We start from the raw sequence: 24452 nt of genomic DNA, 5'->3' as shown, positions 1-24452 counted from the left end.
CTGTCTTCCTGTAGATGTTGAGCGTACGTCTCTTATGATGCTTGCCTGGTTCTGTTATTTGGATGCCTGTCTTAGCCCTCCAGCAGATTATACATTTCTTAAAGCCAGTGACTCTAATAAAGTCCCATCTACATCTCACTCGGCTTTTTTCTTTCCTGTTGTAGACACGATCAATATGCGTTTGCTGACTGAATTATTGAGAGGCAAGATGAACAAGGATATCACAGAAGTGAGATAATATGAAAAGGTATAACTTAAACTTTTGTTTTTGGAAGGCATCTTGGCAATGTTCTTTTTAGCAGTAGGACACATTTTTGGTGATCAAAATCCTAAGAGGCACCTCCAACATGTTAAATAGGTTTTTAAAAAGTATCTTATTATTATGAATTTATCCTATAAATTCAAATTAATGAAAGTCCCTTGCTACTAAAATTCATAACTAATAAAAATAAAGCTATTCTGGGGTACACAGTACTTGATATTGAGTGTTATAAATGATATCTAGAGTCTCACTTCAGTCCTAATTCCAATTTATTTCTCTATTTTGTTTTGGTTCCACAGTCTTGATAGGACATCCCAAGACCCATAGATAAGTAGTTGCAGATGGTAACAGTTTTATTTCAAAGCCAGAGGCTTGAAAGAAGAGTGGTAGGAAATGTGTATTTCGAGGTTATCATCACAACAGGTTCAGAAACATGGTAAGGGTAAGTGATCAATAAATACTTGTTAATTAATGTGTATGAATTTACTTGCATGGGTATGTGTTAGTCCAAATTTCAAAAACATATTAATATATAATACAACCTTCCTCATCCATGATTTATTGCAAGCTCAAAAATATATACCAAGATAACAGAGATTTTGTACTGAAGTCTAAATATGTACTAAGTAGCATATTGCTTTTTATTCAAATGTATATGTGTATAATCAGACTTTTGGACACAAATACTGGGAATCCACATCTAGTCTAATCTGTTATTTTGCTGAGAAGAAAACGAAGTCCATAACAGTTACTCACATAAACACATAGTGAAAGAGATGGGGTCAGAAGCCTTATCTCTGAAACGATACTTCCTGTATCAAGGACAGATTAGTCCAAACCATCTTTAATAAGCATGTTAAGTATGACTGCAGTCATTTTTCTCTTGCAAAGGATCCTGGTGTACCTGTAGTTCTTTCTCCTTCTTGCAGAACCTTAGAGATACTCAAGTTTGGGCCAACTGCCACTGATGTTAACTTGTTCTGCCTCTTTTGGTTAGGGTCAACCTTATATGAAGGCAGAACAGGTAACAGACCACACTGTTATTTTGGGACCACTGGGAAATTCTCCCCATCCCACCAAAAATACTCCTCTTCTCCTTAACAACATCTTGACACTCCTTGAACCAGAAGCAGTTCCTTTTGCCTTTTCATTTGATGGGCAAAATAAAGCACGTAAACACAACCCTTTCCTCAACCCTTGCTCCTTCCAGAGGTGACACACTGCCTGAGATTCCGAGGCAGGTTCAAAGGGCTTATTTCAGAGCAATTATTCAAAGTAATTTGTCTGCAGAGGAGGAGACATGAGTGTTCCAGGATTCTTAAAATGATGGCAGGGCAGTAAAGGCACTATTAAGGAAACATCCCAAGTGAAAGATAAAGGGATGAGTAGGGAAAACTGAGGATGAGGCAGCAAAGACAAACTTGAACTGGAAGGTCAATGTTTGGCTCCGGGGTGGCCCTAAATTATATGCTAGTCCTTTCCTGCCCATCTCCCTTTGACCTTGAGGCAGTTCTATTCGTTTCTGAATTCTTTACTCTGTCCTCTTTTGCCAGCATGGTTTATCCTTTCTTTTCTTTCTTACCAAAGAATAATTTTATAGGCATTTGTTCTTGATAATTGTGGCTTGCAATAGAGGCTATGATCCACAGTCCAACTCTCATTTTTGCAAAGACAGTTATAAAAGTGTAAAGAAAGGAGAGAAGGAACAGCCTTTCAAACTAGCAATGAAATAACAAACAATTAAGGAAACAAAACAGGGTTTTCATGAATCTCAGTGTATAAGGTTAAATACTTGTGAGGGTTTTTCCACAAATCTCCCATCAGAGAATTGAAAACAACAACTGAGATAGCCTATAAATGATAGCCAAAGTTTCACAAAAGTCCATGATTTTAAAGTGACTTATGCACAACTCAGCTGAAAATGCTGTATTGACAGGAGAACGGCTCAACAAACTATAGTAGATCCACACACAAAAGGAATGTTACTCAGAAGGGGAAAGGAGCTACTGACACGTGCAACAACATGGATATCACTCAGAACATCATGCTGAGTCAAAGAAGTCAGAAACACAGGAATACCTATAGCATGATTCCAAAAACTAAAGTTCTAGAATATAAAGTTCTAGAATATGTAATAGCAATCTGTGGTGAAGAAAATCAGAACAGTGGTTGTCTCTGGGGAGAGAGGGAAGTAGGGGTGAGGACTGACAAGGAAGGGGTAGCTATGAAATCTCTGAAGGTGATGATAACGTCCCTTATGTCAGTAGGGGTTTCAGGTGCACAGGTGTATTCATAGTCAAAGTCATCCAGTGGTTCACTTACAACTTGTGTCTCACCTCCTAAAGTTTCCCTCAAAAGAAAAAAAAAGTAAACTGTAAACATATATGTTTCTAGTTAATGGTATGCATTCTAAAGTGTTCAGAAAGGCAGCAGACAGTGTGTTGGTACTTTAAACTCAATTTGAAATGATCAAACTAGAAGATGGACTGGTGGATGGCAAGAGGGATGGGTGGATGGATGCATAATGTCATTAAATACATCCAGCAAAATGTAAAAGATACATTCTAGATGGTGAGAATATGGGTGTTCATTGTATAAGTTTTCCAACATCTTTTGTATGTTTGAAAATTTGCATAGTAAAATACAGGGGGGATTTTTTTAAAGGTGTTGAAGAAAAATGACGTTTCCTGAATTTTTTTTAATACTAAGCAAAATTTTAAGAAATTGTGCAAAAATATATATATCTATTCTCAAAGAAAATAGTGAGTATGAATTTCTCAAGAACTTTCCCCTGGTATGTTTGAAGGACAGATGATTTTGAAAAGAGAGAAGGCGGCTTCATACAAATACTAAAAAATTTTTTTTTAATTTCCCAAATGTTACGATATTACAATTTGTGAGGTCTCCAAACTCTTGCATAAAACCAAACTTTAAGTTTTCCTTTCCAGTTCACTTAAGTATTATGACTCAAAAATAAATCATAAGATATGACAGATAAAACCAATGAGGTCACTAGCAAAACTCAATCAACTACATTAATCCTTAGTCATATTCATGCAGACCTTATTGTTCATTAAAAAAAATGTGCAGACCAGGGAGTGTCAATATAGGTCATATCTAGGGGTGTGGGATGGGTGAATGTGCATGCTTTTTCATTGCTGGCTTTCCTTAAATCTGTTTGCTTGATCAAATTCACTGTGAGTTGAGAGCTGTGTTAATTCTTGGAGGCTATTCCTCCTTGTCACTAAATGATCCAGTTTCCAGATAGTACCTGTCACATAGAAGACCTGCAATAATGACAACCACGTATCGGAAGATAAATCCCCAAGCTGAGTAAGCTCGCCTTCTAAGGGAGGAGAGAGTCGGTAATTAAGCATAAATAAACAAGGTAATTTCCCTGGATGAAAATGGTTGGGAAGAAAATTAAAGAGGAGAAAAGAGTGATCCAGGTAGGGGTGGCAGAAGCCAGGTTTAGAAGGGGTGGTCACACATGGCCATTTTGGTTGAAAATGAGAAGAAGCCAGCCATGTGATGATCTGGGGGAAGATCATTCTGGCACAGGGAATGGCGAGCAAAGGTTTTGAGGAAGGATCAGGCTTGCAGCATCCAAGAGTGGACCGCTGGTGGGGCTGGAGCACAGTGAGAGAGGGAGAGAGACAGGAGGGGAGGCCAGCCTTGTAAGAAAATGCCCTGCAGCACACTTGGCGGAGGGTTTAGACATGGGTGCTACTGAGAGCTCTTCTTTCCCATCCCTCTTCCCACTGACCCACAGGGCACGGCCTCCTTGTCCTTAAGTAACCATCATCACTACTCAGTCTCGTATCTGCAGGGCCATTAAGCATGACCTTTCTCTCTTCTGGATGTCACTAAAAGATAAGCACCTCTGGCTGTTGAAGGTAAAATTCTTCCCCCAAGACCGCTGTGGGTCTCTAAGGGCCTTTGGGCTCCAGAGACAGAGGGCTCAGCAGGGGCCTCACCTTCCGGTGATTGGACCCAACGTTAGTTGTCATTTCTGGTCAGTCTTATTTCTCATTTCTATACCCAAATTACCTCCTATACCTCATATAAGGAGTGTGGAGATGCCTGACTGGAGTGAGGTTGGGGGCAAGTTACTAACCCTCTCGATGCTCTGCATTCCTTTATACAACAGGGAAAACAGTTCCTACTCCGTGGGGTCATGCATGTTAAATGAGATAATGTACATCTGGCACCCAGCACATTCTGGCTCACTGTCGACACTCAAGAAGTCTTCTTTTATTTAAAAAAAAATTGGTTCCAAGTCAGCCCAACTATACAGGTTCCATTTTTTTTTCTTTTTTTTTTTCTTTGCGGTACGCGGGCCTCTCACCGCTGCGGCCTCTCCCGTTGCGGAGCACAGACTCCGGACGCGCAGGCTCAGCGGCCATGGCTCACTGGCCCAGCCACTCTGCGGCACGTGGGGTCTTCCCGGACCGGGGCACGAACCCGCGCCCCTGCATCGGCAGGCGGACTCTCAATCACTGCACCACCAGGGAAGCCCTATAGGTTCCATTTTAATTGATCTTCTATCCATCACAAAATATACTCTATGAAATTTTCTTTATATCCACCCAGCTGTGGTAAAACTTTTTTAAGTATGTCATTTATCTCTGTATTTTAGCCTGCAGATTAATGAAAACTGTGGCATCATATTTTTTTGCTTGTTTCACATTTTTTAAATTGAGGTATAATTGACAGATGACATTATGCTAGTTTTAGGTGTACAAAATAATGATTCTGTATTTGTATATACTGTGAAATAATCACCACAATAAGTCTAGTTGACATCGTTACCATGCATAGCTACGAAGAATTTTTTTGTGTGTGATGAGGACTTTTAAGATCTACTCTCTTGGCAACTTTCAAATATTCGATACAGTATTGTTAACTCTAGTCACCAAGCAAATATTCGATACAGTATTGTTAACTCTAGTCACCAAGCTGTACGTTCCATTACCATTGACTTATTTATTTTATAACTGGACGTTTGTACCTTTTTGATCCCCTTCACCTCACCTCTGACAACTAATCAGTCTGTTCTCTGTATCTGTGAGCTTGCTATTTTTTTTTTCTGGTTTTGTTTTTAAATTCCACATATGAGTGAGATCATATGGCTTTTGTCTTTCTCTGACTTATTTCACTCAGCACAGTGCCCTTCAGGTCCACGCATGTCATCAAAAGTGGCAAGATTTCATTCTTTTTTATCACCGAATAGTATTCCATTGTGTATATATGCCACATTTTCATCCATCAGTGGACACTTAAGTTGTTTCTGTATCTTGGCTAGTGTAAATAATGCTGTAATGAACATGGGGGTGTGTATATCTTTTCGAATTAGTGTTTTTGTTTTCTTCAAATAAATACCCAGAAGTGGAATTGCTGAATCATATGGTAGCTCCATTTTTAATTTTTTGAGGAATCTCCATACTGTTTTTCGTAGTGGCTACACCAGTTTACGTTCCTACCAAGAGTGCACAAGGGTTCCATTTTCTCCACATCCTTACCAACACTTGTTATCTCTGGTTGTTTTGATAATAGCCATTCTAACAGGTGTGAGGAGATAATTCATTGTGGTTTTGATTTGCATTTCCCTGGTGATTAGTGACGTTGAGCATCTTTTCATGTACCGGTTGGCCATCTGTATGTCTTCTCTGGGAAAATGTCTATTCAGATCCTCTTCCTATTTTTTAATAAGATCGTTGTTGGTTTTTTTTTTTTTTGCCACTGAGTTGTATGAGTTCTTTGTATATTTTATATATTAACCCCTTATCAGGTATATGATTTGCAAATATTTCTCCCATTCAGTAGGTTGCTTTTCATTTTTTTGATGATTTCCTTTGTTGTGCAGAAGCTTTTTAATTTGATGTAGTCTCATTTGTTTATTTTTGCTTTTCTTGCCTTTGCTTTTGGAGTCAGATCCAAAAACATCATTGCCAAAACCAATGTCAAGGAGCTTATTGCCTATGTTTTTACCCAGGAGTTTTATGGCTTCTGGTCTTATACTCAAGTAGTAAATCCATTTTTAGTTAATTTCATGTATGGTGTAAGATAGTCTAGTTTCATTCTTTTACTTGTTGCTGTCAGCTTTCCCAATGTTTATTGAAGAGACTATCCTTTCCCCATTGTATATTCTTGGCTGCTTTGGCATCATACTTTTTTTTTATGACATTCTTGTTTCCTAGGAACACCAATTGCAGTGCCAATTTTTATTTCTATTGTGTGAAGTCTTTACATTTTACATTCTAGCCTGAAATAAAGTCTCTCTCCAATATCTTCCTATGAACAGACACTAAAACAATGAGGTTCTTAAGAGTGGATAATAGCACAATTTTAAACTTAAAGACTAAAAATGAGGGAGATGAACACATATCATTTTTTACTTCCCCATAATTCCAAGTTTTTATTTTAAAGCCTCAGCAATCCATAAAAAGAAATGATCAGCTTAAATTGGTAGCAGACATAGGAGAATTCTTCTAATCCAGGAGGCATGAAAATGATTTACTTCTAATAGTCTCAGAAGGCCCAAGTAAATTATGTTCCCACTACTGACCTAAATATGTGTAGTCTTTAGTGGGAAGTGCTTAGCTTTGTAAAATCATTTAAAAAATAGTTTTACTATTCAATGTTACAGTCTTCATTCGTTCAGGGGATACATGAGGATTATTCTAGAACTTCTGATTTTCATTTTGAACATACCATATAGAGTTCACTACAGTTTCTCACTTAGCGGCAGTCTTATGCTTCCCTTTCTTGGTAGCAACTTCCACATCCTTTAGTTAAAGTCAGGGAAATTTTCAGCAATATTTTGGTTACTTTTGCATTTCTTCTCATGAGATTCCTTCTCGTGCTTTACAAGAATTCCAATTCAACAATGATATCCAGACCCTGTTCTGACTGGAGGTGCCTTCTTTATTGTTTTCACAGAGGAAGAATATAGTGCATGTGAATTTTTAAATTAATTTATTTTTCTTTATGGCATCATGAATACAAGAAAAGATGAACAGTGTTTGGGGAAAAAGCCATTAAAGATTTCAATAGACCTAAGGACAGCAGGAAGGCATTTATGCCAAATGGCAGCTGAACACCTCTTTCTACACTCTCTCCCTTTATATGCAGTCTTCCAAGTGCTTGGACATGGCTTACAAGTTGTAACCACTTCTCAGTACTATTTTCAGAAAGAAGAAGTCTCGATGTTAAAAAATGCTTTGCTTTTCAATTGCAGCTACAAAAGGTGTACGACTAAGGCCCAGACATACTGAATGTAATAATTATTCTTGAAGGCCTAGGGTGTGATGAGACCTTCCCAACATGAAGTTTAAGGAAGTTATCTTTTAGGAGTGACCAGAATCTAAAGGAATGTTCAGATATTTGGTGAAAGTTAACAGCCACTGTTTTGAATAAAGACTTGCTGTTTTAGAGGAACATTGCTTTGCTCTTCACAGTAACACTACTCCAAAAGAAATGGCCTGCTTCTCTTTTTTTTTTTTCTGTTTTTTAATTCTCACTGCTACAATCCCATTCTCCATAGAGAAGAGGAGGTAATTTCTTAAAGAGGTAAACCAGATCATGTCACACTCCAGGTTACAAATTTCTAGTCTTCTGTTGCAATGAGAATAAAATCCAGCTCCTTTTCAGGACCCACGAGGTCCCCTGCCTAGTTCCATGGTTTCACCAACCCTTAGGTCCGGTCTCAGAATGACCACTCTGGTTCCCACCTCATGGCCTTTGCCCCTGCTGTTTCCCCTGGGAACCGTTTTCTGGAGATTGCAGTGCTGGTAGCTACGGTTCCTTCAGATCTGAGCCCAAATGTCACCTTCCCAGAGCTACTCCGTAACACCCCCTCCACTTCAAATTCTGCCTCCAGGAGTTGAGAACAGCACTTCCAAGTATCCCAGTCTGGAAAAGATGTTTCTCGGGGCACGGAAAATCTTAGAAAGTGGTGTCCAAATCTAAACCATGTGTCCATTAAAAAGTTAGCTGCAATGTGTATGACCTCAAAGTTTCACTTGAGGGAGTGTTAATAAAAAAATTAACTTTTGACTGTCTTAAGTGTTTTTTCTGGATGATGGACATCATTTTAGTTTGATGAACCAGTGTGTTGGGAGATTCCAGTTCTTTGCAGTTCTTTGAATTTAAGCAGCTCCAAGCCCACCCAGGATTATTATATTTTAAAATTTGTTCCTCTCTCAGTTTACTTATCCAATAAGTAATTATTGCACACCTACTATGTGCCAGGCATTCTCCTAGGCCTGCAGGGGATTCTGCGAGGAAGAGTCCCTGCCCTTTGGGGGGGGGGGTTAACTTTAGTGGAGACACAGACACAGAATAAATGACTACCCTAGGTCAGGTAGTTGGTCAGGTGAGCAAATTCTTTATAGAGGTGACATCTGGGCAGTTGCAGAACAATATCACCTTTTCCTAAAGACTTTATTTCCCCATAATCCGGAAAATAGTAGGTGTTTGTTTTTCCTTTTTGCTGTTCTTAGACATTTATCATTCCTGTGGAGGTTGTTTACTTTCGTGCCCTTTGATATCCCAGAGTGAAAATACATGAAACCAATGGCAAATCTGAATGCTATATACAGAACATTGTCAGAAAAAATTTCTGGTCCAAATTTTACTTTTTAAATTCTCTTGTATCTGCTATTGAAAAGACAGCTCACAAAAGAATGACATGGTACTTTCAAACTTTGTTCAAAACCTAAATGAGTATACGTATCTCTCACCCCAATTCTGTGAGGTTACAAGCAATACATTGTTGAACAAAATGTTCCATCGTGACTTTTACTTTAAAATTTTGTAAAACATACCTTGATACTAGATTAACGTAGATGTATTCATGAACAGTGGCAGAACTTAGGGAACATAGCTTATATATGGAAAAACCCAAGAAGTAATCATAACAGGTTCTTACCGAGGTAACTGTCGAATGTCTCCAGAATACTGTTCGTATTTGTAGTTTACCACATACCACTGGGAACTGTAAAATTTACAAGCCTGAAAGGAAAACAATGGCAATTAAAAATGATCATTCAAAGAGCAGCTGTCCTGATAAAGAAGCACAGTGCATTCAGTGCTCGTAATCTCCGGGTTAATGTTAAGGTAGCTATGTTAGCAATTTTAAGGTAGAGAAGGGGCTTGAGCATTATAATCATTTCATTTTCCAGTGAAAGGAAAATCTAACCTTTCCCAGACTCCTAGAGGAGGAACTGTTTAACATATTTATTCTATTTTTCTCCATTAAGGAAAGCCTAATTTAATCATCCTCTGAATCATAACCGGATATGTCACTAACCTCAAGTATCATCATTTTTCAGCTTTCCTTGGAAAGCCTTCCTTTATGTAACAGTTCTTAGCAGTGAAATATGTTATTATTTATATGCTATCCTTTCATCATAATTTTAGCCCATTTCTTCTTATTCCTGCATCAGTAACCTATCCTTTTCCTCTTTATATCAACCCTGCTGTCAGCTTGAAATGAGTTTTCTAGTTTTACCTCATTGCCTTCTGGGCCTAACCTTCTCCCTGATTATTCATCAACTTTATAAATATATGTGAATAAAAGATGACCAAAAAACTTTTAAAAAACAATGTTAATAGCACAAAAGAATTATCTTAGAGCGGTTCATGATGGCTGAGTTTACAGTAGTTACTCACGGCAAATATTTCCCAAACACCGACCCTGTGCCTGTCACAGTACTGACCACAGAGTGGTAATAGGGATTTCACTAGCTGGCTTTTAAGATTCCTTTAGATTCTAAAATTACGTAAATCTGGGGATTAAACAGCAACACCAGGATGATAAGGAGACTCTGTCCTCTAGCATTAGTGGGAAAAAATGAGGAGTAATAAACTTACTGCAATGTGAGAGATAAGACCTCTGATTGTCTTTGTAACCAAGAAGGGGACAGCAAATGAGAGCTCTTCAGGAGAGTCATTACTCAAGGTGTGGAAGGGTTAGAGCAAAGAAAGCACGGGCACTGTCTTTGCAGAAACAGAAAGTGGGAAGGAGTGGCTCACAGCGGGGTGTAGAAAGGTGGGTGGAGAACATAGGGTGCGGGCACCTGGCTCAAGAGGCACAGGAAAGGCAGGGAGAAGGGTTAGGGGTCCTTAGCCGCACTGGATTTCTCTAGCCTTGAACTTCCTCAGCACCATAGCTTTATCTGTTCAGGGAAACACCCCGATGCAAATGGGGACTGAGGGCAAACAATGCATGAGACTAGGACAAAGACAGGAGTGGCGGGATGGCGGCAGGGGGACAGGAGAAAAGAAGAGATTAAAAACAGAACAGCAACAAGACAAATGGATGTGGATAACAGTCAAAGAGGATTCAGGGGATGTGTACCGACTTTGGATGGAGAGGAGGAATGTGAACAAAACTTAATGTTTAGCTCAAATTAAATTTCTTAACTTGCCAATGCCTGAGCCAACTGTGCAAACCACACATCTCTGGAAATAAAAGGAAAACTGGACCTTGATATGCTCCCTGGCTAAAAAGTTCCATCTTCATTTTCGATAAAGATGCCAGGAATTCAGGCAAGGATCACAAAGGTCCACGTTTTGCCCCCAAGAGGGCAAAACGTTCATGATCACGGCTCTTTCCCACCCTCTCTCACTTACTTTCCTTTCTCTACACTTTTCTGTAGTTCTCAATCGATACACAATGGAAAACAAAAAGCATAAAACCCACCCCTTTTTTGCATTCCCTTTCAATCTTTTTTTTTTTTCTCGTGCGTAGTTTTACCTAGTTCTCCTCTAAGTATATATTTGAATTGGAATATTGTTTTTATTCACCTAAAGCCATATTCTAAAGATTTTTTAACTTTTGCTTTCTAAATTTTATGACCACTTTAAATAAGTAGAATAAAGTCTCATACCCTAATTTACCAACCAGGTCTCTTAGTTTTGGAAACCATCCATTCATTAATTTGGTCAATAAACATTATTGAACCCATACTGTGTGCCCGGCGTTTTTCCAGGTGATGCAAATACATCAGTGAACAAGGGACACAAATTCATGCCCTCTTGAAAAGTGTGCCCCTGTGAAGAGCTGGTCAACAAACACAAAAATAAGCAAATTGTGTCATGTATCAGGAAATGCCAAGTGTCATGTGAAAAATAAAGCAGAAGAAGGGGGATGGATGGAGTTGGGGAAGGAGGGACAATTTAAATAGAATGGTTAGGGTAAGTCTTACAAAGAAGGTGACATTTGAGCAAAGACTTATAGAAGAGGACAGAGTGAGCAGTTACTATGGCTACTGCAAATTTTGTGCCATTGTAGAAAAAGATGCTTCAGAGTGTTTCTTCATGAATTTGGTCCTCCCATTTTCCCCCAAGTTTGACCCATTTTGGATCATTTTCTTAGGATAGAGTACTCAAAGTATTTTAAAGATTCTTGACAAAAAACTGCCAAACCAACGTATATTCTTTACAAAAAAAATGCGAACAGAGGGTACTGCACTGAACCAGGAGCTACAGGGCTTTATTCTTGGTCTGGGACTAGTACTGAATTCCAACATGATTTTGGGCAAATCATTTTATTTATTAGGATCTCTGATTTAGCAACTGAACACTCAGTATATTAGACTGGATTCGAAATTTCTCTCTCATAATATCTATGGCTACACTTCCTAATCTGGAGGTTTCGATGGGACAGATGTGCATTGTCTTATTGCCCTGTCTTGCTAGGGATAGTAGCTATGTGTAACCGCAATAAACATTCACGCATATTACACACGCTGTTCACGAGATGCCACAGCTTCACCAAACCTGAGATATGTTAATCCTGAATTCCACTGACCAAAAATGAAGGTGGTTATTTCTTATGATAGTGCAGCCTAGTAAAGAACTACCTCTTTTTTGTTTTGGCAGTGGCAAATGCCTGTCAGATACTGTTCTAGTAGGTGCTTTACATATAATCTTAATAAGCACTCCATGAGATTGTATATTCCCATTTTATAGATCACAGAGGCAAGGAGAGGCTCAGATTTTTGCCCAAGATCCCACATGTGATAGAAGTAGGATTTCAAACTGGATTTGTCTGACTCAAAAAGTCTATTCAACTAATTTATGAGTTGTTTGATATTTGCAGACTTTGAAGCCTTTAAAAAAAAAAATCACATCTGGACCACCATTCCAGAGGTTTTCTATGGTGTTTCTGCTTCTGTCTTGGAGTCAGGCAAACCTGGTTTTGAATTTTGGTATTAACTGTGAGGTCTCAATTAAGCGATTTAATATCTATTTCTTTATCTGTCTAAATAATACCACCTTCATTAGCATCGATTCCTATAAAGCACCTAACAGAGGGTAATTAACAAATACTTGTTTTTAAAAAATCGGTTTTCTCAGCAAGTTTGACTCAATCTATAAATCACATTCATGATAGTTGATAATAACAACTTGTTTTTCTTGATTTATTCAAGTATAGTTTTGGAGAGCTATCTTAGCTCTGATGATCACAGTGTTCTGTTTTAATCAAATTCCTTCTGAATTTATTTGTTAGGTTTCTTGTATCTGGTGGTAGGTAGATGAGGATTAGGGTTGGACTAGATGACCCTTAAGAATCCTTGTAAACCTGTGATTTCTCCGATTCTGAGAAAGTCAGTGCATTTTACAAACACATAAACATTTCTCCTACATAGTTAGGCATTTTGGAAATGTTACACATAGAAAATTATTCGCCATTCTTTGTTCCAGCCCACACACTCGCTCTAAGAAGATCATTAAGATCTATTATAATTATGACTACAATTCCTCTTTGTCCAAAAACTAAGCTGAAATGACCTGTTGCAAATTCAAAGTCACAGGCTACAACTCTGCTTGTTTTAGTAAGGCAATGGCTCCATTTCCCCCCTAAAAAGTACCTATCTCACAGCACTGATTTTAAATTACCCACTTCTTATCCCCTTGAGAAAGGGACACTGCCACAGTCTGCTTCAAAGATGAAGACTGAATATCCAGCAAACATTTGCTGAGTTGGTTAATTTTTCCAAACAGCAATGCCCCGGTTCACATTTTATTTGTTTATTATGTTTGCTTGTTCAGCCTTTATCTTGCCATCTCTGCCTGTTATATGTTTAGACACACAAAAAATTGAGCCAACTCAACATAGTCAAAGGCTTTTAAGTCATTAGGATAGTGTTGCCCAAACTGTATTGTGTCCATGGAGCTTGCTAATTAAAATGCAGGTTCCTGGGTCCCACGGGGGGGTTCACTGAATCAGAATCTCTAGAGGGGGCCTTGAAAGGCATCATTCCACTGGGGTGACAGTGTGACTCTGTCCTTGTCATGCTGTCTGCCTATGAACTGAAAGCATTAGGGTCCCAGCTTCACACAGGGAACTCTAGTAACTGAGGTGACCCTCCAGCTTCCCTGTAAGTAGGCACATCCTTTTAAAAGAGCAGGGAGCATATCAGCTACAGCATGGGGTTTTACTGATAGTGGAAACTCAATATATATGTGTTGAAGGAATTAATCTTCTATATTCTTTCTTTTCCTTTAGAAATAACTGAACAGGACACCTTAAAAGTTCTAAAAATCTAAATACTTTTGAAAAGATAGGGCAACTATAAAGCATACCCTAAAATACTCTAAACAAAACATATCATTTTTCCCCTTTTCCCGTCCTCTTTAGAGGATCACCAGAATCAATTCAAATCATGTCACGTACCTCAAATAGCAATTTAGGTTTGGCAATGTAATTTGTCCATCTCTTAAAAAGGCTGATTATTAGATTCTGGCTACAGAGTAACAAGCAGGTAATAGATTGCATTTTAGATGCAAAATTATTTTTCTTTCTGGCTATAGAGGTTATTTAATTACCTGACTACTTTCTTGCCAGAAATATTTATGCAACCACAAAAGGTGTTCTTTTTGGCCCTTAGTCACCAATGGGATTAATTCTGTATTTGTAAAACGATGGTGGTGATTTTCATATTAATGCCATTCTTTACAAAGTTTAGAAGTAATTACGGCTATTTTATAAATGTTAAAAAAAATGCAGCATCACGAAGTTAAGTGAATTCAGATAAATTATGTATTGAAAGAGTGGCTGAATAATTTATTGTCCACATTGAGGCACTTCAAAGTGAAAGGAGATGCTATTAGCCAGGCCAACAGGTAGAATATGAAACTTCCTGCAAATCAGGACATTGGTCACCCAATAAATACACCGCTATTTTAGAAGAAAGGAAAAGGCACTGAAAACATTTTTTAATTTAACTTGACCACATTATATATTCCTTTAAAATGCAATCATTAATTTCTGTACTATGAAAATAAGCTGAACAGTTACTGATCTTTTAAAACTTATACTACACTCTTGGGAGAGAAATGAAAATGAGTTTGGACAAAATACGTGATGTAACTCTAGATCTGATTCAGTTTCAGAAATCATGGTACAATCTTACTTAATAGATTTTTGAGTCTGTTTTTTAAAAATATTACTTGATATTAGATAGTGTTACTATGTGTATAAATAGGCATATACCATGTAAAACAGAAAGTCACATCAAATGCCAACCATAACTGTAAATCATTTTTAAACTACTGTGTCTGAATTATAGAGTAGCCTAAATTGCTACCTTTGTTGATTTTAAATTGAAAGTGAATCAAGGTATTTGGTTTGTCTTTAAAAAATGCATTGCACTAAGGCAACTGAACAAACTTTAAAATTAGACTTTCATAAGTCACACCTGTGCCCAATCTGGGGACCTACACTCTAATTGCCCAGCTAGATGTCACAAGTATTTTGTCAGGACATAAATAATGGATGGTACTAAAAAAAACCTTGATAATATTATGATCTACTTGTTCTTTTCATGTAAGTCATAAAATCTGGGCTGTAATTCAATGAAACTGAAATTTTAGGTTCAAACTTATGATGGTTTTTTTAAAAATTTTTATACTCCAGGGTCCCCGACTTATATTTCTGTCTTTATTCACTTACCACCAAACATTGTAGGATGATTTTTATTGTGGAGAAGATTAGAGGAAGCCAATTTAGAATGGGAACCTTTTTACATGTTTGGAAACAAGACTATTATTCTAGAGATGTGACAGACTAGAAAATAAATTTATTCAAGGTGGTTAATGTGAAACACAAAAATATTTTGTTTTCATTGTTTTCAACAGTGTTTTCCATATACATTTTATCCTAATGCTACTAAAGAGTAAATGCATTTGAATTTACCTTAATCAACATTTGTACGTTTATTATCTTTACTGTCATACATTTAGTGTTAAAAAAAATAGGGTGATCCATTTTGTTCTGACTATGATAGAAAAAAATCTTTACATCTAAGACTAAACTATATATAGGACAACAGATTTTGATATCATTTTTCCATTAAATTCTTGAAGTTGCAAAATAAATATGGCTTTACTTATAAATTTACTTTTAAAAAGTACACACAAAATGAAAAGTCCCTTAACTTCCAGCAAGACCTTCACTAGTGAATTAAGAGCCTCCTTCTTCAAAACAAAAACAAAAATCTTTTATTTGCACTAATTTTATTAAGAAAGGGTTAAGATTTTTTTTTTTAATTTGGAGAAATTTTTATAGTTGTATTTTCCCTAATATCTTCCAGTAACTGAAATTGTGCATGTACCCCTGATGTCACAGCAGAGGGGTTACTTCTAGATTGAAGAAAACTATGTTTACTGTGCTCTGATCTAAAGTTAACAAATGCATTAGAATCACTCACTTGCTGCCCAATGGTTCAGAATCAGAAAACGGCATTCATTTTTACTTAATTTATTTATACATGCAAAAAAAAAAAAGCCCACCTCAGAATCATTTACTGAAAGACTCATTCTTATTTCTGGGTGATGAACTGCACCTTATTCTGCATATGAGATTCAAACAATTTGTATAAAGTCCAAAGGCATTTTGGTTAAAAGAATGGTTTCTTTGTCAATGTACACAACAGGCAGTCCAAAATTAAACATAAAGCGTATAAAATTATTTCAACCATAGAACAAGTGAAATTCCCTGTGTTTTCTTCAGAAAAGATACATTTCATTCTTTTTAGATACGTTTCATTCAGTTAACAAAACGGGGCAGCATGAAATACATTTGAAATCATGGCCAGCCTTCCTCTCGTCATCATTTTCTTTGAAATGCCTAAGATCCACGTTGCTTAAAATCGCTTTTACTTCTCGACATGATGCAGCTTCTACCTTGACTATTTATAATTTTCTCTCGAATTAATTGAATGCCACTTGTCTGGGTCCAAATGGTAGATGAGGAAGAAGAAATTCATTTTCAATATTACACTCACTTGGTCATATATTGTTTTTCATAGTTACAAAATTTTGCTTCTTAATCAATTAAGCAATATTTCGGTACAGTATTTAACAGTCTCCTGAGCTATTTTTAAATTCAGAATGCATAGCTTATTCTCCCTGAAGAGTTCCAACAGTTTTACTGGGTTTACCCTTAAAGCACTTTCTAGGGAAAAGGGACAACAATATACTAGCACTTTCTTTGATAAGATAATACATCTTGCATCTCTTCAGTGTTCAACCCACTGTAATCGGGTTGTGATCAAAGCCTCTGAAACTGCTCTGTTAAAGAACCACCAATGGCTCTGAATTACCCAATCCAGTGAATTACCCAATCTTGACACATTTTGGCATTTTACGCCATTGGCTCACTCTCGCTATTGACAGGTTTTTGTTTCTGAGAAATCAATCTCTCCTTGATTTCTTTCTACCTCCGGGTCCACTCCAATCTTCACCTCCTGTGTTGGGCCCTCTTTGCCAGCCCCTTATGTGGGAGCATCACTCAGGGACCTCCCTCGTGGCATTCCTGGACAAGCTCTTCCAGGCTCAAAGCTTCAACTTTCAAATCCAGAGCCAGCGCCTACTCTTTCCTTCTACGTTGAGACCTATATATGTATCTTCTTCTTGGATATCTCTCTCTGCATGTCGGCCGGAGAGATTACCTCACTTGCTTCATCCATCCCTGCTTGAGCAATCTGTACTTTCTTCTGGGGACCTTATTTAAATTACCGGCACAACTATCTGGCTAATAGCCCAAGACAGAAACGTGGGAGTCATTGCCAATATAGTCCTCTCCTTTACTTTCTTTTCCGTCACCAACTCCTGTCAATTCTGTCTCTTTAACAGCTCTTTACTGTCACCACAACCATGCTGCCATACGTTAGCACAGATCTTTAACCCAGCTGGGCTATTAAAATAAATAGTCTCCTATCTGTCCAACTTCCCTTCAATGTTACTCCTCCCCACGAGCCAACCAATCCATTCTCTGGTCTGCCTTTAGTTGTTTTTTTCTAACATGTGAACCTGACCTTGTTGCTCTATTTTACAGTAACACTCCAAGGGTTCTTGTTAGTTGTTCTGCAAAAATCTGATCACAGGTCTGTCATTTCCCGTCTGGTGCTGAGCTCCTTGACTATGTTACATCCAGGTGGTATCAGTAGCTTAGTAAGTGATAAATGTTGGTGAACAATAAACCCAGTCCAATCTTTCATGCAGTGGACAAGGCCCTTTATTTCATATACTTTGTATGTAATCCACAGTAACAATATAAGTCAGCAAGTGAGGAACTTTCTACATAAAGAATTCAACTATTAGTAAAGATAATCAACTCCACCCAGCTAGACTGGGAGTAGCAGTTTCTGTGTATATCTAAAGGGGCAGCTTGTTTAAGTCACTGAATTTGCACTTACCTCTAGGACACGAGAAAACATAATCTGGTAACTGGATAGGGGATTGAGAGGAGAAATTTAAGGGCTGAAAAAGGTGTTACTCTGAGCTTTATGATTATTATTATTTACTTCCAACTTTGAAATTCACCTTGTTAATACTTACAATTTGCTGCATGAAGATAAATCTATAGAACTGCCATCACTGGGTGTATCTGGGATTGTGTCTTAATGTTGTAAGAGGTTTACCCTGGAGAAAGGTAGACATTTTTGACACTAATGATAAGAATTAAGAATGGATGTGCCCATAAAAAGAAAGAAACAATTAATTTGCTCTTTCAGAGGCTTTAATATTCCCTTTCTCTTCTTCACCATCTGCCTTAATGAAATGCATGTCAAAGTTCACCCAAGAGCTGATTCTGTTTGACTTGAGCTGTATTGTGCCCCTAGTTCCTGATGATTTCCTTCCATCAGGTTTACAATGCATCGGCATTTCTGAAATATATTTCTCAAGATACTTGGGGGGAAACAGAATTTCTCCATGGTAAAATAAACTTGGGAAATAATTCATTCCATATTCCCTTCTAAGGTAGCCTCAATAGATGTTAGCTAAAGAATCTGTGTGTGTGTGTGTGTGTGTGTAAAGAATCTGTGTGTGTGTGTGAGACCTGTGAACATCCTGCAGCTTTCTGCAGGATGAAATTGGGGTCCTGCTCTGATCTCAACCATTTTTTCTCCTGGTTTTTAGTGTGCACTTTCTATGGAAGCCTAGAGATTTCAACAACATTTATCCTGTCTTCTTTGAATCTGGTTTGTTTTCCCTATTCAGTCTTGGGCCCTGTTTTCATTATTGTTTTAAAATTTGTATTGGGGTCTAGTTGATGTACAATGATGTATTACTTTCAGGTGTACAGCAAAGTGAATCCGTTGTACATATACATATATCCATTCTTTTTTAGATTCTTTTCCCATATAAGCCATTACAGAGTATTGCGTAGAGTTCCCTGTGCTATACAATAGGTCCTTATTAGTTATCTATTTTATATTTTTCCTGGAGAATTCAACTGTTTCTGGTCTGGAAACGCTGCTTAAAATCCGAACTTGTCCTTGCCTCAGTAACTTAGTACTTTCGGGATGAGGACAGTACCTCATCATTCTGTGCATGTGTGTGTATACAGACATAATCAGGTACAGAAGTATATATAGATATTTTGCTTCCATTCTTTTAACGTTTCCACAACTCTTAAGTCCTCAAGTGTCTTGTGCCTTTGACCGAAGTGAGACGTGGATTCTTGAATTCGGACTGACTCCTCACTTCTTCATTATTCTACTCCTGCTGCAGGTTGGTTCCTAGAAATTACAGGGGGCTTTGCTGGCAGAGTAACTTGCTACCTTAGTACTCAGTATCTCTCTCAGCCATTCAGGTGAGGTGGTCCCTGGACCCTTGCTCTCTGTTGGGCCACTGTATTATTCTCAGTTCTCTGCTCTCTCATCTTCTTTGTTAAGAGAGACCAAACCGAGAGCTTAGTGTTAATTAGTGTTTTGTGTATATTAAAATGAAAACTTTGCTACAGAAGTTTTGCTTAAGAAGTCTGCACCCTATTCATAGATCCTTTAATCGCTCCCCTGAGTCCCAGTGGGAGGAAGTGGTGCTTGTTTTATCACAGAAGTGTTTCATACTTTTTATGGTTATAGATGTTGATTTTAAGTCATTTATGAGGATCAGATAAAGACATGGCTCCCCAGTTGTTATTTTCCAAGTGTTTTCATACCATTGCTATATTTATTTTTAGAAACACAGCATCAGCACTATTAATATCCTCACTTAAAGATGGAGAAATTGAGGCAAAAAAGGTTAAATGCTTGTCAAAATGAAGGACATAGTCCCTTGTGGACAGTGGAAATATCCCCATTAGGTCAGGCTATTAAGTGCATGGTTTAAAGGCATTTTTCAAAGGGTCAGAGGTAGCAAAGTTGGTAAGAGCATGGAGCATGGGATTAGAGGGAGCATGAGGTTAGAGGGATCAGGGGCTTAATTCTGGTTCTGTATGTATTTGAGCAAATATTTAATTGTTCAGGACCTGCTTCGTAGGCTGTAAAATGAGGTAGTAATACTTATAACACAGGATGTTCAAAATATATAGAGAGAATGTTGCTGAACTCTGACTTGTGTTAGTTTAACTAAGTGTGAGGTGCTTTAGTGGATATTAAATACACCTATACTCTTATTTTAAAAAGGAAAGAATGCCTACTGCCTTTCCGAAGAGGCTCAGAGCTGTCAAAGTAGAGTGTAGGGGGACAATTCAAAATTAGTATTGAACTCCATGTGTTTAAATGAGATTCATGCCAGTTTGTTGCCTAGCAACTAGGGTATTTGTCCTTGCCGCCCTGTGCGGAGCCGCAGGGCAATTTAGCACAGGGTGGACTAAAAAGATTGCTTAGTGCAATGCAGCAGCCACTGTAAGGGAAACATGTGTTTCTACGAAACCCTACAAATATCAATGAATTCACTTCAGTGCTGGCTTACTCTGGTTTCAAAACTCCAGCCAATGTTTCTCAAAGTGTGGTCCACTAACTGCATGCATCAGGGTTACAAAGCTACAGTGGGGTGGTTAGGAAGAAGACTGAGACAAGTGTTCCTTCCAGAGGGCAGCTATAGCAAAGCCCACATGGGCAGTCGGCATCATGGTTCAGAGGCCATGGGCCAGACGGCAGGGGTTGCAACGCCGGACCTGTCTATTCCCAGCTGTATGAGGCTGGACACGTTCCTTCATTTTTCTATGAAAGTTTCATCATCATTAAAAGGTGATGATGATGATAATGACGAAACGTATGTTTGTAACTACTGTAAGCAAAGGGCTGAGAAGCGTATCTGGCACAGAGTTAAGTGGTCAATAAAGATCAGCGGCTATTAGCTATTGAGGTCAAGACTTTTTGCCAGCATAATTCTCTGGGGTCATTTCTCAGTCTTAACCCAGCTCTCTGGTGACCCTTTTCTTTCTATCTACTGTCTCCAGGCTCAACTATTCATGTTCCATTATCATCATGTAATGTTTGTCTTCTTTCTATCCTAAGGCACAAGTTTCACTTTATCTCCATCCTTAAAAACAAGTACAACTATGGGAATTTCCACAGGGTTTTCACGGCTAGTGATCCAGAAAAATTTCTTCCCAGGCTTTCTCCACTTTCTTTTTTCTTTTTTTCTACTTTAGATCCACACAGTTGGGAAAAACATGGTAAGAAGATTCATTCATGTTTCCAAGTCAGAGGCTCTGCCCTGAGATTTGGAATCTAAAACTTTGGCAGTTACCCGGCATCTGAGGTAAAAGGCATTTCACCTGACTTCTCCTTAGAGAAGTTCTTAAGAGAATCGAGAAGCGGAGGGTGGAAGTGAGCAAAGGAGGAATAATCCCAGCTGCAAGTAGTTGGAAGGAAATTAATATAGGAACAAAGGTGAAGGTGAAAATTCCTCCCCAGGAGAAATAGCAAGACAAAGGCATATTTTGTGGCCAACCTGTTCTCAGCTGAAGTGGACATTCTTAGAGAACTACAGAAATAAAGGGATCGATGTGGCCATTTAAAGTCGTGGTGCAGAAGCTCATGAAAGTACAAACAAAACTAAAGGCCTCTAAGAACCCTAGAATATCCTTAGAAGTCTCCAGTGTTGTACTGACCTAGTTTTCAGGCCATCCTTTCGCCAGGGAAAGGAGCTAAACTTGACACCTTTGTTGGATCCAGAGATTGGGGTGTGGTTTCTGATTAGGTCCTGGGATTTCGTCTTTGAGCTGATTGGCCCTACCCCGAAGGCTTACCAGGCAATAAAATGAGCAAAAAAGCTGAAGTTGGCTGGCAACCCAATCCAAGGCCTCGAAAGCCTCAGGTACTAGAGACCCACAGGGGAGAACTAACAACCCCTGGTTCGAGTGAGAGCAATTTTCCACAGCCTAAAGGAGAGAGACTGCAGAAAATCTGGAACACACAAATACTCTATATACCCAAAAAGAGATGCAAGGACCAAGAAAGGAAAGTCCCTAAGATCATGGAAATGTTTATAAGTCTATTCAAATTATACTATATTACAAATGATTAAGAATGGATTATGTCAGAGGAACCTAATTGGCTTCTATCATGGACAGAGAAGCCCAGCAGATAGAATCATAAAGCAAAACACATATGGGATTTTGATCTCTCCATATGATATTTTCATGATCAAACTAAAAAAATAATAATAATAATAAAAGAATCTGATGAAGTCTCTAAGGTGACTATCTAATAACTTGAAGAATTAAGTTGGATTTTAACTTTTAGAGAAAATTTTAGGAAATAGACTCGAGTTGCTTCCAATTCTGGCAGCATTTTTAGATATATTCTAAGTAATTTTTTTTCAAAATACTTTTTAGTTACATAAATTTGTTTGTAACATCACAACAATACAGAATATATACACTGAAAATCAATTTCTACCTCCTTCCTATAATCCCAAACTTGTGAGGTAACCAATGTTATGAGTTTAATGGGCATTTTTTAATACTTTTTCTAGGCTTACATAACATATTTACATATTCACATTTTTTTTTAACTCTCCAATGATATACTGTGTATTCTGCAGCTTACTTTCTTCTCTTAACAGCATATCATGGGCATTCCAATTAATACACTTAAATGTATGTAATTTTTTTCCATTAGTTATTATTATAAAATATAGATGTGCCAAAATATATTCAACCCCACCCTTATCAACTGATATTACAAATTGTCTGGTGCTGCAATACTCATGCTTGTAATTGTATTTTTATGCTCTAGTGTTTGTTTTTCTAATATTCATGTTGCATACTTATATGTATGACTTACAAAAGATACATTTGAATATCTCAAGGGGTGGGATAGGGAGGGTGGGAGGGAGGGAGACGCAAGAGGGAAGAGATATGGGAACATAATGTATATGTATAACTGATTCACTTTGTTATAAAGCAGAAACTAACACACCATTATAAAGCAATTATATTCTAATAAAGATGTTAAAAAAAAGATACATTTGAATATCTCAAAAGGCTATAGACATGTGAGAATTACAAACACTGTGTTATAGTGTTTATTTCCCTATAGTCTTACTATCACTAAATGATATTCAACTTAAATTTTTCTTCATTCAGATATTATACATCATTTTTGTTTTAATTTGTATTCTTATGATTACAAGTGTAGCTGGGCAATATTTTTTGAGTTTTTTTAAGCTAATTAATTTATTTTTGGCTGCATTGGGTCTTCGTTGCTGCGTGTGGACTTCCTCTAGTTGCAGAGAGCGAGGGTTACTCTGCTTTGCAGTGCGCGGGCTTCTAATTGCGGTGGCTTCTCTTGTTGTAGAGCACGGGTTCTAGGCGTGTGGGCTTCAGTAGTTGTGGCACGTGGGCTCAGTAGTTGTGGCTCGCGGGCTCTAGAGCGCAGGCTTAGTAGTTGCGGCGCATGGGCTTAGTTGCTCCAAGGCATGTGGGATCTTCCCGGACCAGCGCTCGACCCCTGACCCTTGCATTGGCAGGCGAATTCTTAACCGCTGCGCCACCAGGGAAGCCCCGTAGCTGGGCAACTTTGTACACCTCTTGGCCAACTTAGTCTTGCTCTTTTTGAACTTCCTGCTTCTATCTTTTTGCTCATGTTTTCTTGGGTTATTTACCTTTTCTTATTAACTTGTAGAATTTTGAGTATTAGGAATGTGTGTGGGGCGGTGTGGCGAAAGAACATGAGTTGCAAATGAGTTCACTAACTATTTTTTTTTGGCTTGATTTATGTTCCATTCATCATAAAAATTTAAGACTTTTGTTAAATGTGTTCATTTTTCCATAACTTTCCACTAAAAGAATGTTTTCCTACGTTTTTATAACTTGCGTTTCTAAAATTAAGATTTTAAAAATTCATCTGGAATTAATTTTTACATGTACTGTGACATACAACTCTAACTTTATTTTTGTCCAAAATGGATAGCCAAGTGGTATTTGTTGAATTGTCTACCCTTCCCCAGAGAATCTGGAGTGCCATATTTACCATTTACTAAGTAACCATATGCACTTGGAACTGTTTCTTGATACTCTGTTTCATTTCACTGGCTTATTTTTTTTAATTTCAGAAGACAGGAAAAGATGGAGTCTCTATTTTTTAAAGCTAACTTTTCTCTAATACCAAAGGAAAAAAGAAAACTAGAGCCAAAATTTCACTCATGAATATAAATGCAAAAATTTGAAAAAATTAGCAATTCTGATGTAGTAAAATATTAAGGTAATAGTACAACTTGAACAAGAAAGTTTATACCAGAAACACAAGTATGCATTCATAGGACAGCAACCTATTAATTTTATTACAGTGATAAATTCAAGAAAAAAGCTATTATGTCAATAGGCTGAATATGAATTTCACAGCATAGGGTAGCCAGTCTTTATAAGCACTGTGGAGACCAAGAAAGGCCCTTCTTAAACATGATAAAGACCAAGAAAGACCCTTCTTAGACAGTT

The 24452-nt window shown here is 37.8% G+C and overlaps 1 protein-coding gene across 5 annotated transcripts in view; it reads right to left on the bottom strand.

Annotated features, from left to right (window-relative positions):
- The window catches only part of DOCK10 (dedicator of cytokinesis 10), a 280789-nt gene that overhangs the window by 112917 nt on the left and 143420 nt on the right, over positions 1-24452 (bottom strand). For all 5 annotated transcript variants that reach the window (XM_033859650.2, XM_019923632.3, XM_019923631.3 and 2 more), the window contains exon 4: positions 9195-9277. In XM_033859650.2, coding sequence (XP_033715541.1) covers positions 9195-9277 — 83 coding nt within the window. The remainder of the gene's footprint in view (positions 1-9194; positions 9278-24452) is intronic.

Source organism: Tursiops truncatus, chromosome 7, assembly GCF_011762595.2.
Source record: "Tursiops truncatus isolate mTurTru1 chromosome 7, mTurTru1.mat.Y, whole genome shotgun sequence".
Classification (NCBI taxonomy): domain Eukaryota; kingdom Metazoa; phylum Chordata; class Mammalia; order Artiodactyla; family Delphinidae; genus Tursiops; species Tursiops truncatus.
Note: the sequence above shows the minus strand (reverse complement) of the source record. Positions and strands in the feature narration are given on the sequence as shown.